Source organism: Mus musculus, chromosome 11 (genome assembly GCF_000001635.26).
Source record: "Mus musculus strain C57BL/6J chromosome 11, GRCm38.p6 C57BL/6J".
In the NCBI taxonomy this organism is placed as follows: Eukaryota; Metazoa; Chordata; class Mammalia; order Rodentia; family Muridae; genus Mus; species Mus musculus.
The window spans coordinates 120,467,602-120,484,225 of NC_000077.6; the positions used below are offsets into that span (position 1 = coordinate 120,467,602).

At 51.5% G+C, this 16,624-nt stretch overlaps 1 protein-coding gene across 10 annotated transcripts; it reads left to right on the top strand.

The window, feature by feature from the left end:
- Positions 1-3: 3 nt before the first annotated feature.
- Positions 4-16,383, top strand: Hgs (HGF-regulated tyrosine kinase substrate). 10 transcript variants are annotated; one of them, XM_006532270.3, is made up of 22 exons: positions 4-162; positions 1,408-1,492; positions 1,999-2,074; positions 2,434-2,526; positions 3,879-4,002; positions 5,002-5,054; positions 6,655-6,723; positions 7,519-7,643; positions 9,528-9,606; positions 9,688-9,786; positions 9,918-10,013; positions 10,714-10,773; positions 10,861-11,004; positions 11,094-11,153; positions 11,486-11,696; positions 11,952-12,124; positions 12,198-12,338; positions 12,423-12,597; positions 14,929-15,062; positions 15,143-15,262; positions 15,348-15,500; positions 15,788-16,382. In XM_006532270.3, exons 1-22 carry the CDS (start codon positions 126-128, stop codon positions 15,896-15,898), a joined length of 2,418 nt encoding a protein of 805 aa, XP_006532333.2. In that variant the 5' UTR covers positions 4-125; the 3' UTR covers positions 15,899-16,382. The 10 variants fall into 10 exon arrangements, with proteins under 10 accessions (XP_006532333.2, XP_006532334.2, XP_006532335.2 ...); XM_006532271.3 differs by having other exon boundaries at positions 11,489-11,696; XM_006532272.3 differs by having other exon boundaries at positions 10,735-10,773.
- Positions 16,384-16,624: the final 241 nt, after the last annotated feature.

A 16,624-nucleotide genomic window follows, 5' to 3' on the forward strand; every position in this document is an offset into this window, starting at 1 on the left:
ACTCGGGGCGGCGCGGAGGCGTTGCGCGTGCGCGAGCAGAAAAAGAAAGGCGGAAGCGGAAGTTGGGGGGCGCGTCAGCTCCGAAAGAGGGAGCGACTGCAGCGTCGGTCCGGAGTGGGGTCGCCATGGGGCGAGGCAGCGGCACCTTCGAGCGTCTCCTAGGTAACGCGTCCGCCCGTCAGCTCCAAGTCAGCTCCCTCGCGCGCACCGGCCAGATGCTGCCTCCGTAGGTCTCAGGAGAGCGGGCCGGCCACCTAGACCGGCCGTCGGCCTCCGGGGAGCACTGCACGGTTCCCGGGCCTCGGGTGTGGCCGCCCGGGCTGTACACTGAGTCCTGGGGTTCCAGTGACGAATGCTCTTTGGGGGTCCGTGACGGACCTCTCTTCCTCCGGGTCCGACGGTCCTGAACCGATTGGGCCAAAGTCCTGAGTCATGAAGTCATGACTCAGATCTTAGCTTCATGCGGGTCTCAGACCCCGATACCTTTTCGCAGGGTGGAACCGATACTGCCTTCCTTAAACCTTTCGAGCCCCTTGGGGAATGCTTCCTAGGACCTCAGCCTCTTGCGCTCTGGTAGTGCCTGGGGGTTTGAGAAGACATGTATTTCTCATTTTTGAAGGTGCTTGTTGATATCACTATCTGAGGTTCCTGGACAGTGTAAATTTTAGGAGGGAAAAATGAGTTTGACATGCATGCACCATTCCCTCAATAAATGTGTTCAGGAGCAGGCCCCATCCTAGGCTGCTCACTTGCTCCTTTTTGAGCTAAGGTTTTCAAAGGGGAATCTTAGATGATGAGATGTTTACCTTAGTCTCATATCCTGGGAGGTTCAGCACGTCAGGTATGAATCCACTAACTTGTTGAATGAGTAACAAGGGTGGTGTATCTTGGGATAGCTCACTTTCGTAAGGGAGGGGTGATCCGAGTGTGAAGAGGTGTTGGCTGGGGGTACCACTTGACATGGAGAAATCATCCCTCATCTTCTAGAGCTTGCTAAGGGACCCATTACATTACCCAGCTAAGAGGTAAAGGACAAAACTTCTAAATGATGGGACTCTGTTGAGAAGCAGCAGGGTATGCCATTTTAAAGTGCCCAGCAAGCTGTGACAAAGGGCATTCTCTACCTCCTTTATCTTTAAAGCAGATGCAAGTAGTACCTCTCTCCAGAGGGTCTGTGGGAACTGAGTGAAGCCGAGCTTGAGCTGACAGCTGATAGGGACTAAGTATCATTTCCACATTATTTGCTTCTTGCATGGGAGGATGCCATTTCCATGGTTGTCAGTGTACTTCAAGAGGATTTTCAGTTTGGTTTTGGCTGTATAAAATGAGGGATGTTCTTGACTTTTGACGGGCCGGCTCGGAAACATAGCTCAATGGACCCTTTGAATGGGCATCTCTTCCCTTTAGACAAAGCCACCAGCCAGCTTCTGTTGGAGACAGACTGGGAGTCCATTCTACAGATCTGCGACCTGATCCGTCAGGGGGACACACAGTAAGTGAAGAGAACCACCCCTCTTCTAAGATTAAATGGGCAACATGAGTTTTTTGTTTTTTTGTTTTTTTTTAATCCAGATTGTTTTGATATCTTGGGACAATTAAAACAGCACAATTTGGAGATACTTAGACTCACTGATATTTCCTTGAGGAGGTCTGTCAGGCTAAACTCATGGTTGGCTTATATTTCAGTTGGTAGAGTATTTGCCTAGCATGTATTAAACCTTGAGTGTCATGCTCAACACACTATAACCCAGGTGTGACAGCACTGTCATACCCCAGGTGTGACAGCACTCTCTGTGATCCCAGCACTTAGGAAGTGAAGACAGAAGGATAGGAAGTCCAAGGCTTGAGTCTAGCCTGGGGTACGAAAACCCCTGTCTCAGTACTTAAAGAAATATGGAGGAGGGCTTTCCTAACCATACTGAGGGCTTTCCCATCCTTTTCTCTCTCTGCTGTTACTAATTCCTACCCCCCCGCCCCTTTTTTTCCCCCCTCTTCCAGAGCAAAATATGCTGTAAACTCCATCAAGAAGAAGGTTAATGATAAGAACCCACACGTGGCTTTGTATGCTCTGGAGGTAACTAGAGCGCTGTTGCAGTTGTTTCTCTCCTCAGACTCCAAGAATCCTTACCCTTCCGGTGTCAGGTCTCCACATAGCAACCAGTGGAGACCTTTAGCACTTCGTACAGTTGTGAGCTCGGCCACTGAGCCTGGCTGCTCTCATGGGAATGGGAGGGAGCAGAAATGCTGCTCTTCTAGCTGTCATCCATGTACCCCTGAGGGACTGGATGTTATCAGGGCCTGGAACCCGACTTTGAGCTGCTGCTTGGGGTTTCTAACAAGTTAGGTGGGTTCAGAGACCTGTCTTCCAGCAAGAGGGGCTCTTGCCTCTTCCCTGAACACGAGCTAGGCCTTTCTCTTCCTTGGGGTTTTCAGGTGATGGAGTCTGTGGTAAAGAACTGTGGCCAGACAGTCCATGATGAAGTGGCCAACAAACAGACCATGGAAGAACTGAAGGAGCTGCTGAAGGTAGGCGGGCGTCCTGGGAGTCACAAGAGAAGGTAGATTCAGGTATAGTGCCAAATCTTCTGTTTGTGGGCAGAATACAGCAGGAAGAGCAGTGGGTGTGTTAGAGGGGGTGAGGGTAAGAATGGTCACTTACTGTGAGTCTAGCGTAGACCCTGGGAGAGATGCTTTGAGACTCATGGGTCATTTTTGCAAGATGAGAAAGACACTTCTTTTGGGACTGGGAAAGGCTTCCAAGAACTAGGGCATGCAGCTGAGCTCTTAAGGGCAGTAGGTTACATCCCTGTGAGCATAGATGGCCATGGAGTATATGTGTGAGCTTGAGGAAGACATTCAGAGCAGCACATTCAGGGATGGGAGAGATCTGAGCAGAGAGGTCCAAGTTTAGGTGACAGAATCAAGAGGGCAAAATGATTGAGCAAGGAGCTGCCCCAGGGAGAATGGAATTCATACCCTTCAGCAGAGGAGGAAAGACTCTCTGGATCCATGTGAGATTATCCCCAGGACCACCTAAGGATTGTGATGTGGATGGTGATACAGCTGGATTGGGCAAATCGATGCTGTTCCCCATTTCATGGGATCCAGCATCAGGGTTTGGTCTCTCAGGAAGCCCCAACTCATGCTGCCCAGAACCTGTCTCAGGCGCTGAGCTGTGAGCTGAATCAGACCAGGTCCTGTTTGTTCTAGCAGGTCCTAGCTGTAAAAGAGCTAAGTGTTAGGAGCCCTCGCTGTTTTTGTTTTGGCACACTGTGTCCCACTGTGCTGCAAGGGGCAGCAGGCTGGCTTGCTCCTCTCCTGGAAGGAACCCTTAGAGGGAAACGCAAATCCCAGTGTAAAAGCCCTTGTATCCCTTCCTGAAGCTGCTTCATCCCAACATAATGTGTCACAGCCTCCCTGAGAGTGCCAAGCATGAAGCTGGACTGTAGCTCACAGGGCCTGAGCCCCTGGAGAAACATCTGAAGAGGATATCACCCTGCCTCTCTCAGATCATGGTCCTGTCTTCCTCATGCTTTTTGGAGAGTTTAGCTGTGGACCCTAGAGAACTGTGTTACTGCCCAGGATCCCCTGGAGAGATAGAAGGAGGCATGGTTGTAGATTGGGAACATGAAGCAGTGTAGTCTCCGGGAGTCCCCTGATTTTTTGGGGGGGATTAAAAGTTGTGACCCTGAGCAAGCATAGACCCAAGAGAGTCGCTTCTGTGATTAAGTGGTGTCTGGCAACCCTAGGAACTCTCCCCTACCTTTGCACTAATCGTCTCTGCTCAGGGCAATTGGTCTTACTAGATGGCCCTTCCCTCTGAGACCTCAGACACCTGGAGTCTCCTGAGCCCTCCCCACTTTCTTCCTGCTCCACAGAGGCAAGTGGAAGTTAATGTTCGGAACAAGATCTTGTACCTGATCCAGGCCTGGGCACATGCCTTCCGGAACGAACCCAAGTACAAGGTGGTCCAGGACACATACCAGATCATGAAGGTAGAAGGTAAGTTAGAACAGCCCCAGCCCCAGGCTGAGAACACGCTCTCTAGGAGCCACAGGGTTGTCTTTCTAGCAACACTAGGTAACATCAGTGATAGGGACAAGGGAGGGCGGACTGGTCTTCCCTGAGTGATTGGGAGTGAGGAGGCGGTGTTCCCTAAACCTTGGAGAGCTCCGTAGAGAGAGGCCAGGCTCTGACAAGGTCTTGCACCTTACACATCTACCCCACAGGGAGGCAGTAGGCTATTTTCAGGCAGTAAACACTAAAGTCTAGAGCTAATCAGGTTTCCGAGTGGCATGGTTCCTGGGGGCAGCGCAGGATGAGTGGACAGGGAAGATCTCACAAGTCAGGGTGGCGGATGCTAGGAGCTCTGAACACAGCAGCAGCCCTGGGCCTCGGCACCTTTTCTATTTTTAATTTTTATTTTTGTTTTAATGTGTATGGATGCTTTGCCAGCAGTATATGTTCATGGACCATGTGCATGCCTGGTGTCCTTGGATCTCCTGGGACTAGAATTACAGGCAGTTGTGAGCCACCGTTTGTGTGCTGGAAATGGAATGGGTTGGTTGGAAGGAGCAGTCAGTGAGCTGCTTACGCACTGAGCTGTGTCCCCAGCTCTGCCTTGGCACCTTTGCTCCAGTTCAGACCCTGGGGTCAGAGTACACTGGACCTGCTGCAAGGCTACAAGAGTGGCTCATGCCAGCAGAGAGGACAACCGGAATGCTGTCGCTGTGTGTGAGACACACACCGGCGGGTTTTAGGCCAGGCCAGGGAGGCACAAGGTCTTTTCTTGCAATATGGCAGCCCTAGAGAGCTGGTGGAGTTTAAAGAAAGGGGATCATGGATTAGGATGTTGTGGTGGCACATGGTTGGGCTTGGATCTCAGAGAACTCTGAGTATCCTTTCCTAGTCTTGACAGTTTTGTCTGATGAGGCAGATGTCAGGGGTTAGAAGTGGTGACCAGGGAGGCACCCAGTAGTGACTGTCACCTTCTCTTCCCAGGACATGTCTTCCCTGAATTTAAGGAAAGTGATGCCATGTTCGCTGCTGAAAGAGTGAGTCCTGGGTCAGCCAGTACTGACTGGCTTAGTAGCTTTGGAGAGGAAGGAGAAGGGAGGACCTGGGGCTCTTTCTTGTTTGGGGTTTGGTAGGGGTAGCTCATGCCTTAATCTCAGCATTCCGGAAGAGGATTGCCATGAACTCCTGTGCTAGATATGTGATGAGACCCTGACCCAAAAGAAGGGCAACGTGAAGGATTTAGCTCACTGTAAAGCACGTGAGTGTCATACACACAGTACTCAGTAAAGCAAACGAACCAGCAGTTAGAAAAGCAGCCGTTAGCCCCAGGTCAAGTTGAAAAGTGTTTATGGTGCCTGTGGGTGTAGCACTGGCTTCATTTGACTACAACAAGTATGATTCAGGGTAGAACGAACTCTGGCATTTACACGCGCTCTGGTACTGGCTTTTTGTTTTGTTTTGTTTTGTTTTTAGTATAGAATAGAATTTATTTAGGGCACGGGGAGGGGAGTAGAGGGAGAGAAAGGGAGAGAGAGAAGAGAGGAGTAGAGACTGGCCGTGAGCACGTGGCAAGGGAGAGGGGAATGAGGGGAGAAGGGACAGAGGGGGAGAGGATAGGAGAGCAAGAGGTTTTTTTTTTGGAAGGAAAGAAGGAAGCCAGCCAGCCAGGTGGTGGTGCACGCCTTGATCCTAGCCCTCCACAGACAGAGGCATGCTGATCTCTGTGTGTTCTAGGCCAACCTGGTCTAAATATGAGGGTCCTCGACAGCCAGGGCTACACAGAAAACCCTGTCTTGAAAAGAAAAACCACCGGACAGTGGTGGTGCATGCCTTTAATCCCAACACTTGGGAGGCAGAGGCAGGCAGATTTCTGAGTTCGAGGCCAGCCTGGTCTACAGAGTGAGTTCCAGGACAGCCAGGGCTACACAGAGAAACCCTGTCTCGAAAAAAACAAACAAACAAACGAAACAAACAAAAACAAACAAACAAAAAAACTGAAAAGAAAAACCAACCCCACCCACCCCCACCATCCCCCCAAAAAGAAAGGAGGGAGTACATTTGTTTAGAATTTTTTGTTTGTTTAGTTGGTTGATTTTTATTTGTTTTCTTGATAGAGGGTTTCTCTGTTTAGCCCTGGCTGTCCTGGAACTTGCTCTATAGACCAGGCTCACAGAGATCCCCCTACCTCTGCCTCCCTGAGTGCTAGGATTAAAGGCTTGCACTACCACACCCAGAGTGAATTTCTTCACACAGCTTTAAAACTAGGCTAGTTGCAATGGTGTACACTTTTATCCCAGAATCTCAGAGGCAGAAGCAGAGGCCGGCAGAGCTCTGTGATCTTAAAGCCAGCCTAGTCTACCCAGTAAGTTGCAGGACAGCCAGTGCTACACAGTGAGGTGCTAAACCCTGTCTCAAAAACCCACATCCACAAAATTGGCAAGTGTCAGGATTCTACCTTTGACAAGAAGTCTGTTTGGAGGAAGGTCTTCTCTTTGGAGCAACTTAACCCTGGGCCATGTGGTTTAGGCCACAGAATTCGATGGTCTTGGCACAGGTAGTCACATTGGGACCTGCTCTGGTGACCTTTCTGTTTGAAAGCACTGGGGAGGGAAATGTGATGATGACTGTTGTCCCCAGGCCCCTGACTGGGTGGATGCTGAGGAATGCCATCGGTGCAGAGTACAGTTTGGGGTGGTGACCCGCAAGGTGAGTATCCCCCAGAGACTCACTCGAGTATTTGGTCTCATGCCCCTGCCATCTTCACAAAGAGCAGCGCTCCTTTGTGTGATCCTGTCAGTCTGCTCTAACCTGATGGTTTCGGAACCACATTCATCTCAGAATTGTGTGGTGGCTGGGGCCGGAGCTTGGTGTTTGCCTCTGTGGTGCTCAGTGTCATCATTTGACGTTTGCCTCATGGGCAGGGCCCAGCTTCTCCTCGGGGATCTGAACGTGGAAAGCTTAGGCTGAGTCAGGGTCACTCTAGGCTTTCTCTAGGATCGGGGAAGAACTTATTTCTAGGGTCCACAGCCTGTGTGGCCAGCGGCCCCTATAGCTTCCCATCTCACTTCCCGCCTGACAGTTGTGAATGTGGAGCCTGCAGGGTCTGAGCAACAGCACTGGGGTTCATTGTACTTCCAGAATCAGCACCTGTTTTCTGTTTTTTTTTTTTTTTTTAAAAGATTTATTTATTATATATAAGTACACTGTTGCTGTCTTTAGACATACCAGTAGAGGGTGTCAGATCTCATTACAGATGGTTGTGAGCCATCATGTGATTGCTGGGATTTGAACTCAGGACCTTTGGAAGAGCAGTCAATGCTCTTAACCGCTGAGCCATCTCTCCAGCCCCTTCTGTTTATTTTTGTTTATTTTTAATTCCTTTCCTTTCCTCCAAGTGGTGGCTGGAACTGAGTTTCCTGCGAGTCCTCACCTCTCTGCTCCACTTGTCCTTACCCCCGTGCCTGCTCTTGTTCACTGGGCCTGTCTTGCTCTGTCTCACAGCATCACTGCCGAGCATGTGGGCAGATCTTCTGTGGCAAGTGCTCCTCCAAGTACTCCACCATCCCCAAGTTCGGCATTGAGAAGGAGGTGCGCGTGTGTGAGCCCTGCTATGAGCAGCTGAACAAGTGAGTGTTCACATCTCTGTGCGGACTCTGTGATGCTTCAGAACTGCAGGCCGCACAAGCTCCTCAAGCTCTGTCAGGAGGGTTAAGGGGCAAACCAATGCTGCTCTGCAGGCGGCCCCAGCACCCCAAACTTTGGGACAGGGTGAGCAGGGTGGACAGTGTGGGCAGGGTTACATGGCCACACTCTAGGACAGGGTGGGCATAGTGACATGGCTGCAAACTCAAGGACAGTTTGGGCGGGGTGCTGTGGCCCCACACTTTAGGACAGGGTGGACAGGGTGCTGTGGCTGCATAGCAGCTGAGACTGCCCTGGGCCAGTCACTGGCTTTGAGTTTTGTTTAGATAGGCTCTTGCTTGGACTTGAATCTCCTGATGTAGCCTTTCCAGTTCTGGGACTTCAGACCTGGTCCACACATTCTTATTTTGGATTGGAAATGAAGTTTACAAGCTGAGAATAGTGGTGCACACCTTTGATCCAGTACTTAAGAGGCAGAAGCAGGTGGATCTCTGAGTTCAAGGCCAGCCTGGTCTACAAAGCCAGTCCAGGACAGTCAGGGCTACACAGAGAAACCCTGTCTTCAAAAAGCAAGTGTGATACAAAGAGGCATGTTTTTTTTTTTTAAAGATTTATTTATTTATTGTATGTAAGTACACTGTAGCTGTCTTCAGACACTCCAGAAGAGGGAGTCAGATCTCGTTACAGATGGTTGTTAGCCACCATGTGGTTGCTGGGATTTGAACTCCAGACCTTTGGAAGAGCAGTCGGGTGCTCTTACCCACTGAGCCATCTCACCAGCCCAAGAGGCATGTTTAATTGTGTACATGAGAACATGTCTGCAAGCCCTTCTCTTGGATTTCTCAACTGTGGTTTGTGTTCCTGTGTCCATATGAGTTTGTGTTTATTGTAAATTTTTAAAATTTGCTGGGAACTGGGTTGGGGAGAGTAGTTGGGCATGACCGCCAATGCTGTGGTTAAAGCATGCTTTTTCCTTTAGAAAAGAGCATGTTTAAATTGAAATGCTAATTATGCTTTATATATATGGCCCTCAGCCCTACTTTGTGGAGAAATCTCCGACATATAGATCAAACTCTAGGAAAACCCTGGCCTGCCTGGGCCTTACTGCCTGTGATGTGTATATGCTTAGCCCAGGAAGTGGCACTATTAGGAGGAGTAGCCTTGTTGAAGTGGGTGTGTCACTGTGGGTGTGGGCTTTGAGACCCTCATCCTAGCTGCCTGGAAGTCAGTATTCTGCTAGCTGCCTTCAGATGAAGGTGTAGAGCTCTCAGCTCCTCCTGCACCATGCCTGCCTGGATGCTGTTATGTTCCCACCTTGGTGATAATGAACTGAACCTCTGAATCCAGCCCCAATTAAATGTTGTCCTTATCAGAGTTGCCTTGCAAGCCGGGCGTGGTGGCGCACACCTTTAGTCCAGTACTCAGGAGGCAGAGGCAGGCAGATTTCTGAGTTTGAGGCCAGCCTGGTCTACAAAGTGAGTTCCAGGACAGCCAGGGTTATACAGAGAAACCCTGTCTTGAAAAAAAACCAAAAAACAAAAAGAGTTGCCTTGATCATGGTGTCTGTTCACAGCAGTGAAACCCTAACTAAGACACTGTCCTTTCTGGCACCTTCTGAAGGGAAGGACCATTGCTGGTCATGGTAGGCGCAGTGGGCAATATGTAGGTACTATAGAAAGGCCCTTGCTCAGCACAGCCAGGAGAGAGACCCACTTACCTTCTGCAGCTGGCTGAGGCACCGAGGTCCCTTCTGCCATTCTCTGGAGGGTGAGCTTGGACCTTCACTGTCAGTCTGTGGAGATGGTGAGCAAACCCTGGAAGGATGGTGCCAGTGCATGGTTGCTTACGGCGTCTCATTCTGTCTGCAGGAAGGCAGAAGGGAAGGCTTCCTCTACCACTGAGCTGCCCCCAGAGTACCTGACCAGCCCCCTGTCACAGCAGTCTCAGGTACAAGGTCCCTTCTAGACCCAAGAACACCTTCTCACCCCTTCCCAGGGGCCCTTCTCACTCTACTCTGTCTGTCCTCAGCTGCCCCCAAAGCGGGATGAGACAGCCCTGCAGGAAGAGGAGGAGCTACAGCTGGCTCTGGCCCTATCACAGTCAGAGGCTGAGGAGAAAGAGAGGATGGTAAGCCATGGGGCCCTATGAGTTTCCCCTGCTGATGGAGAACTCTAGGTGTGGCAGCGGGGGTATGTGGAGGCTCAGCTCCTTAGCTTCTGCCATATACACCTCTAATTCTGTTTCTTCTTCTGCCGCAGAGACAGAAAACAACATATACAGCACATCCAAAGGCAGAGCCCACGCCCTTGGCTTCCTCTGCGCCCCCAGCTGGCAGCCTGTATTCCTCGCCTGTGGTGAGCCTTTTCAGCCAAGCTGGCTGCTCATTTTCCAGGGATCACCACAGGGTCCTGTTGATTCAGGACTTCACTGTGGCGTATTGAGGACGCCAAGAATGGCATCCCCCTGCCAGGGAGAAGAATCTCTTCCATACTTCCTTGCACATACTAAGTTCTACAGGCCTGGTCCTCTGGTGCCCACGTCATCCCTAGCTCTGTAGACAGGAAGTGAAGATGTAGCAGATCTAGAGTTTCACCTGGAGGCTCTGTAGAGCTCTCTAGAGTAGCCAGCCACAGATGGGACCCGGAGCTAGAAACAGCCCTGGCACCTGCGGGTGGTGGAAACTCTTCCTTCCTAGATTGTGAGCAGGGCTCACACTAAAGGCTTCGTTAGAGCTAAGCACAGTGTTCATGTAGTATTGGCTCCGTCCTAGATAGTCAAGTTAGTGTGGCCACTGCTGCCTTGTGCCTTAATAAAGTTTGGTTCTGGTGGCACATGATAGTCTCATAACCCAGGGTCTTAAGATTTTATTGCCAAAGGAAAGTGGATGCTAGCCACAAAGGGCTTGTGAAGGAAAGGGCTGGCAGGTGCCAGACAGGTGGCTAGAACATTGGCTAGCCCTGAGATCTGCTGTCATTTGGTGCCATGTGGGTCCTTGTCTGAAAGATTGCTTGGGATCACTTGATCACTTGATCACTTGATCCTGTGGCTCCTCAGACTCAATGCTTGTCTCCCCAGAACTCATCAGCACCTCTGGCTGAGGACATCGACCCTGAGGTAAGCAGCGGTCTTGGGTGCTGTCCTCCCTGCTCCTCGGCCCGACCACACCAGTGCCGCCTCATCCCCTCCTTTATTGCCTGGCAGCTTGCAAGATACCTCAACCGGAACTACTGGGAGAAGAAACAGGAGGAAGCACGGAAGAGCCCCACACCATCTGCACCTGTGCCCCTGACAGAGCCTGCTGCCCAGCCTGGAGAAGGACATACAGCCCCCAACAGCATGGCAGAGGTGAGAGGCTCCTTTGCTCTCTTGACTGTCGTTCCTAGGGCAAGGTCTAACGTAGGCCAGAGACCCTCTAATCCTCTGATCTCTTCCAGGCTCCTCTTCCAGAGACAGACTCTCAGCCCATAACTCCCTGCAGCGGCCCCTTTAGTGAGGTGAGCTGTGCCTCCTGTCCTGATTGGGGGCTGTGTCAGAGTAAGGAGGCTCCAGGCTCCAGCTGCTCTGTGGACCCAGTATTCTGCAGCCTCAGAGGCGGCCCTCCTTGTCCCTCAACTGCTGAGGTGCCTGCCAGTCATGCCCAGTCACAGGTGGAAGAGGGCCTTGCTCTGTGCTTTGTGTGCAGACCAGGCATGTCACGTGTCAAGCATGAAGGACACAGTGGGCAGCGCCTATCTACCTGCCTAGCACCTTTGCGAGGATGCTTCCTGAGCTTAATGGGCATAGCGTTCACCCTGCTGTGGCGCTCAGCTACCCACTGTGTCTCCAGCAGTACCAGAATGGGGAGTCGGAGGAGAGCCATGAGCAGTTCCTCAAGGCCCTGCAGAATGCCGTGAGCACTTTTGTCAACCGCATGAAGAGCAACCACATGCGGGGACGCAGCATCACCAACGACTCGGCTGTGCTGTCACTCTTCCAGTCCATCAACACCATGCACCCGCAGCTGCTCGAGCTGCTCAACCAGCTGGATGAGCGCAGGCGTAGGTGCCCACCCTCCGGGGTCCCGCTAATGATTCCTGGGGCCCTGGGACACCCACGACTCTTTGCCTATACTCCATTGAGCCTCTCAATTCCTCCACAGCATGCTCACGTGAGGTGGTCCCATTGGTGGGGCCTGCTCTGCTCCTTTCTGTCTCCAGCCCTAGGGCCAACAGCTCTGCTCAAGGAGAACAGAGGCCCACACCACCTAGGCTCTCAGCCCATGAAAGGTCTGAGCTATCCTCTTCCCTACACAGTGTACTACGAGGGCCTTCAGGACAAGCTGGCACAGATACGTGACGCCCGAGGGGCTCTGAGCGCCCTGCGTGAAGAACACAGGGAGAAGCTGCGCCGGGCAGCTGAGGAGGCTGAGCGTCAACGCCAGATCCAGCTGGCACAGAAACTGGAGATCATGAGACAGAAGAAGCAGGTATGGCAGCTGACCCAGCATGTGGGTAGGGGAGGCCCAGGCTAGCCTGACCACTGCTTCTCACTTGCTTCAGGAGTACCTGGAGGTGCAGAGACAGCTAGCTATCCAGCGCCTGCAGGAACAGGAGAAGGAACGGCAGATGCGTCTGGAGCAACAGAAGCAGACTGTCCAGATGCGCGCCCAGATGCCTGCCTTTCCCTTGCCTTATGCCCAGGCAGGTGCTCCCCACCCCACTTTGCCCATCCCCATCATAGGCCAAAGACACCCCCTCTGACTGTTGGCTCTTTTTTGTCTCTAGCTCCAGGCTATGCCCACGGCTGGGGGTGTACTCTACCAGCCCTCAGGCCCAACCAGCTTCCCTGCCACCTTCAGCCCAGCAGGCTCAGTAGAGGGCTCTCCGATGCATGGTGTGTATATGAGCCAGCCAGCCCCAGCCACTGGCCCCTACCCCAGCATGCCTGGCACAACAGCAGGTAATCTTGCCAGTTTACAGAAGACCGTGAGAATATAAAGAATTTCCCAAGTTTTCTAAGTGACTATTTTTCTAGAGTTGGTTTTTTTTTTTCTTTCTGTTCATATGGAAACACATGTTCTCCCTCCCTCCCCCCCACCCCCCCCCCTCTCTCTCTCTCCCCCTCCTCACTCTCTTCCAGGGTGCCAGGCAGGTAAAATCCCTTTACTAAAGTCAGGATATGTTCAGAGCCAGGAGCCACTGGGTCACAGCAGGTTCTCATCAGTGCCCCAGTAAAGAAAATCTCCTCAGGACTGTCAGCTCGCCTGGCCCACCTTTTCTCTTATAAATATGTCCTGTTCTGCTTTGTGCCTATAGTGTGGCCTTGAACCATTGTACTAAAGTTGGCAAACTGCCCTCAATTTGTTTTGTCCGGTGGTTCTACTTCCGTATGCCACAGGCTACATCTTTTGTCATTGTATCTCGTGGTCACATCACTGTGGGTGGCTGAGGTGGGCTCAGCGGGCTTTTCATCTGTCCCCATTATCAACAGTGTCACTTAGAAAGCACCTCAGGACTGCAGGTGTCTTGGCTCAGACTCCTGCATCTGCTTCCTGCCAGTTAGTGTCGTCAGCCTCCCTCTGCCCTGTCGTCTGTGGCTGTGAGCTGTGAGAGGAAAACAGTCTTTTACTGCTATTGATTTTAGCTTTTTTTGAGACAGGGTTTCTCCGTAGCTCTAGCTGCCCTGGAACTCACTCTGTAGACCACCCTGTCCTCAAACTCAGAGATTCGGCTGCCTCTGTCTCCCAAGTGCTGGGATTAAACGCAGGCACCACATTCTCCCAGCAACTTTATTTTATATATTTTCCTTATGTGTATCTGTGCACCACAGGTGAGCTGGGCTTTGCCCGCAGAGGCCAGAAGAGGCTTTGGATGCCTTGAAACTTGGAGTTTCAAGATGATTGTGAACCACAACATAGGTTCACATCATAGGTTCTGGGGATCAAGTCTGCATCCTCTAAAAGAGCAAAAAATGCTGTTAACTACTGAGATATTTCTCTAGCCCCTGAGGGTTTTTTTGTTTAAAGATTGATTTGTTTATTTTGTGAGACAGGATCTCACTATGTAACCCTGGCTAACCAGAAACTCATAGAGATCCACCTGCTTCTGCCTCCTGTATGCTGGAATTAAAGGTGTGCGATAGCATTCTCGGACAGGTTTTTTTTTTTTTTTTTTTAGTAATGTGTGTGGGTATAGGTGCTTTCAGGGGCCAGAAGAGATGGTTGTATCTCTTGGAACTATAGTTATAGGAGCCTGAGCCACCTGACATGGGAACTGAGATCTGAACTTGAGTCTGAATAAGAGAACTCAGCTGTTATAACTCCTGAGCCATCTCTGTCCCTGTCACAGTTGATTTTAATACATTATCGGTGTAATCCACGTGAGTGCTGATTGCTTGTGTCACCTTAACTGGCCTGTCACCTTTTGATAAGGTCAGTTTGGCACTCTACCTGCTTTGTCTGTTCTTTGGTTCTCTGGGATCCCACGTCCTCTCTGTGGGGATGGATAGTCAGTCATTAGAAGGCAAAATCTCAGACAGTATATGGTGGTGTGCATCCTACAATCCCAACACTTGAGAAGTTGAGGCAGGAGGACTCCAAGGCCTAACAGACGGTTAAGGCTTAGGTTCTTAGGGTGAATTTACAGTCTGTAGGTTACTGAGGACCGTGTGTGTGTATGTGTGTGTGTGTGTGTGTGTGTGTGTGTGTGTGTGTGTGAGAAGCAAACTAGGTTCCCCCTAATGTTTCCCATTCTGACAGCTTGGATGGCCTGCACTATCCCTAGTGTGTGTCTTCATTTCTATCATAGTGGTCTTTTCTGAAGTGTTAGCCTGGGCTGCTGTAAGTCAGGACTGTTTGTCTTTGTTGCTGTGGTCTCAGTTTTGAAACTCCAAGTATGGGCTTCAGAAATTATCAGTGTCAGCTCTCCCTAACTCCTTCAGTCTGACTACCACTTGTTCCAAGACAGTTTGAAGGGTGGGGCTGTAGCTCAGGTAGAGAGTGCTTGCCCAATGTGGATAAGACCCTGGGCTCAGCCCCTTGCACTATGAAAACAAAAAGAACTTGGTTCTTTTTTTTTTTTTTTTTTTTTTTTTTGCTTCCCCCTCCCATAGGACCTCATCCCACCCCACCCCACCCCACCCACCCCCACACATGTTGGCTTTACTTTTCTTTTACGAGGATGTGAAACATATCCCTGGCTTTGAAAGTCACAACAAAAGGAGAAACCCAGGCGAGGGTGTTCTTTTCTAATCTCATTTCTGTGCTGAGCCAGCTCACCTTTGTTGTCACAGATCCCAGCATGGTCAGCGCCTACATGTACCCAACAGGTGCCCCTGGGGCACAGGCAGCCCCTCAGGCCCAGGCCGGGCCCACCACCAGTCCTGCCTACTCCTCCTACCAGCCCACACCAACCCCAGGCTACCAGGTATGTGGGCACCCAGCATCTACACCCAGCCGTTGCCTGTTCCTCATCTTTTCCCTCACCTCACTGCCTTCCTTCCATAGAGCGTGGCTTCTCAGGCCCCACAGAGCCTCCCAGCCATCTCACAGCCTCCACAGACCAGCAACATAGGCTACATGGGGAGCCAGCCAATGTCCATGGGCTACCAGCCGTACAATATGCAGGTAAAGAGACCTAGTCTTTGCTAGGCACAGAGGGCTATCCCAGGCAGGCCCTCTCCTCCTTGCTCTCGCTTCTGCTTTCTTCCAGCCAGGAGGGTCTGTTTGTGTCTGGTCACAGATAACTCAGTGTCGGGCTCCATCTTACTTCCCACAGAATCTCATGACCGCCCTTCCCGGGCAGGATGCGTCTCTGCCAGCCCAGCAGCCCTACATCCCAGGGCAGCAGCCCCTGTACCAGCAGGTGAGCCGTCTCCCAGCGGCCTGCCCTTGGACTTCTGAGCTTCCTTTGATCCCTTGCACTGGGTGCATCAGGGGCTTTGCTCAGCAGACAGAATCATGACATGCCATTAAGTGCACGTATGTACACATGCGTCCATATTGCACAGGAGACAAGTTTACAAGAGATCACACGTGCCATTGCCATATTGGTAACAACCTGATCTACTATGTGCTAAGGTGAAGCTTGTTCTAAGCCGAAGGTTTTGTTTGTGAAGGGGGGTGATGAGCCTATCTGCTCTTTCTCTCCAGATGGCCCCCAGCACCGGCCCTCCCCAGCAGCAACCCCCTGTGGCCCAGCCAGCGCCTACACAGGGACCGCCAGCACAGGGCAGTGAGGCCCAGCTCATCTCCTTTGACTGACCTTGAGTCTGGCGCTCACCATGCAGAGTAACACTACAGTTCACCAGAAACCACTTATATGTCTAACTAGCCATTCCTCCCCTATTACTGCCCTGTAGTGTCCCTTCTGTGAGCAAGGGGTGGGCCTTCCCCCTTGGCCCTCTTCCCTGTCCTCGGTGGTCTGGCTCCTATCACTGGTTCCCTGCTTCAGTCCTGATGCCGTCTGACCTCCCCGGGACTGGGGCTCTGCAGGGCAAGTAGAACCTTCTCTGGAGAGTGCCCGGCTGTGTTGGGTGCCACAGGTGAATGCTGTGGGGATGCTTAGCCTGGCCCGGAGTCTGATGTGAACTAACTGTGTGGTGTCCAGGCCTGGCCCTGGTACCCAGAAGAACCATGTGGCTCCTGCACAGCAAGGGTAGAAGCTTTAGGTATCTCTGTCTCCCCTTCTCCTTGGATGTCATCTCTCAGTGCAGAGCAGTGAAAATAAAATGTATTTCAAAACTCTCATGATTGATTGTTCGGGCAGCAGGCTGGGTTGGACCAACAATTTAATAGTCTGCATCTGTTGTGGAGTGTGCTGGGTACTGGCTGAGAAACCGTGGACTTGCCAACAGTCTCCTTCCTGGTGGGGATTCTGCAGACTCATCTGGTGCAGGATACATCACCAGGCGGGTGAGGAAGGGTGCAAACGCGGGCTTTTGCAGCCCAACTGCCCTCAGGATTACCCACTGCTTAAGGTTTTAGCTC

What these genes read in the sequence shown, in the direction of transcription:
- Hgs (XM_030245590.1), top strand. Translation starts at nt 799, where the DNA reads ATGTTTACCTTAGTCTCATATCCTGGGAGGTTCAGCACGTCAG. An exon ending in GCCTGTATTCCTCGCCTGTG is followed by an intron (nt 10,014 to 10,713) that starts GTGAGCCTTTTC and finishes GTGGCTCCTCAG; the next exon opens with ACTCAATGCTTGTCTCCCCA. An exon ending in TTCCCTTGCCTTATGCCCAG is followed by an intron (nt 12,339 to 12,422) that starts GCAGGTGCTCCC and finishes TTTTGTCTCTAG; the next exon opens with CTCCAGGCTATGCCCACGGC.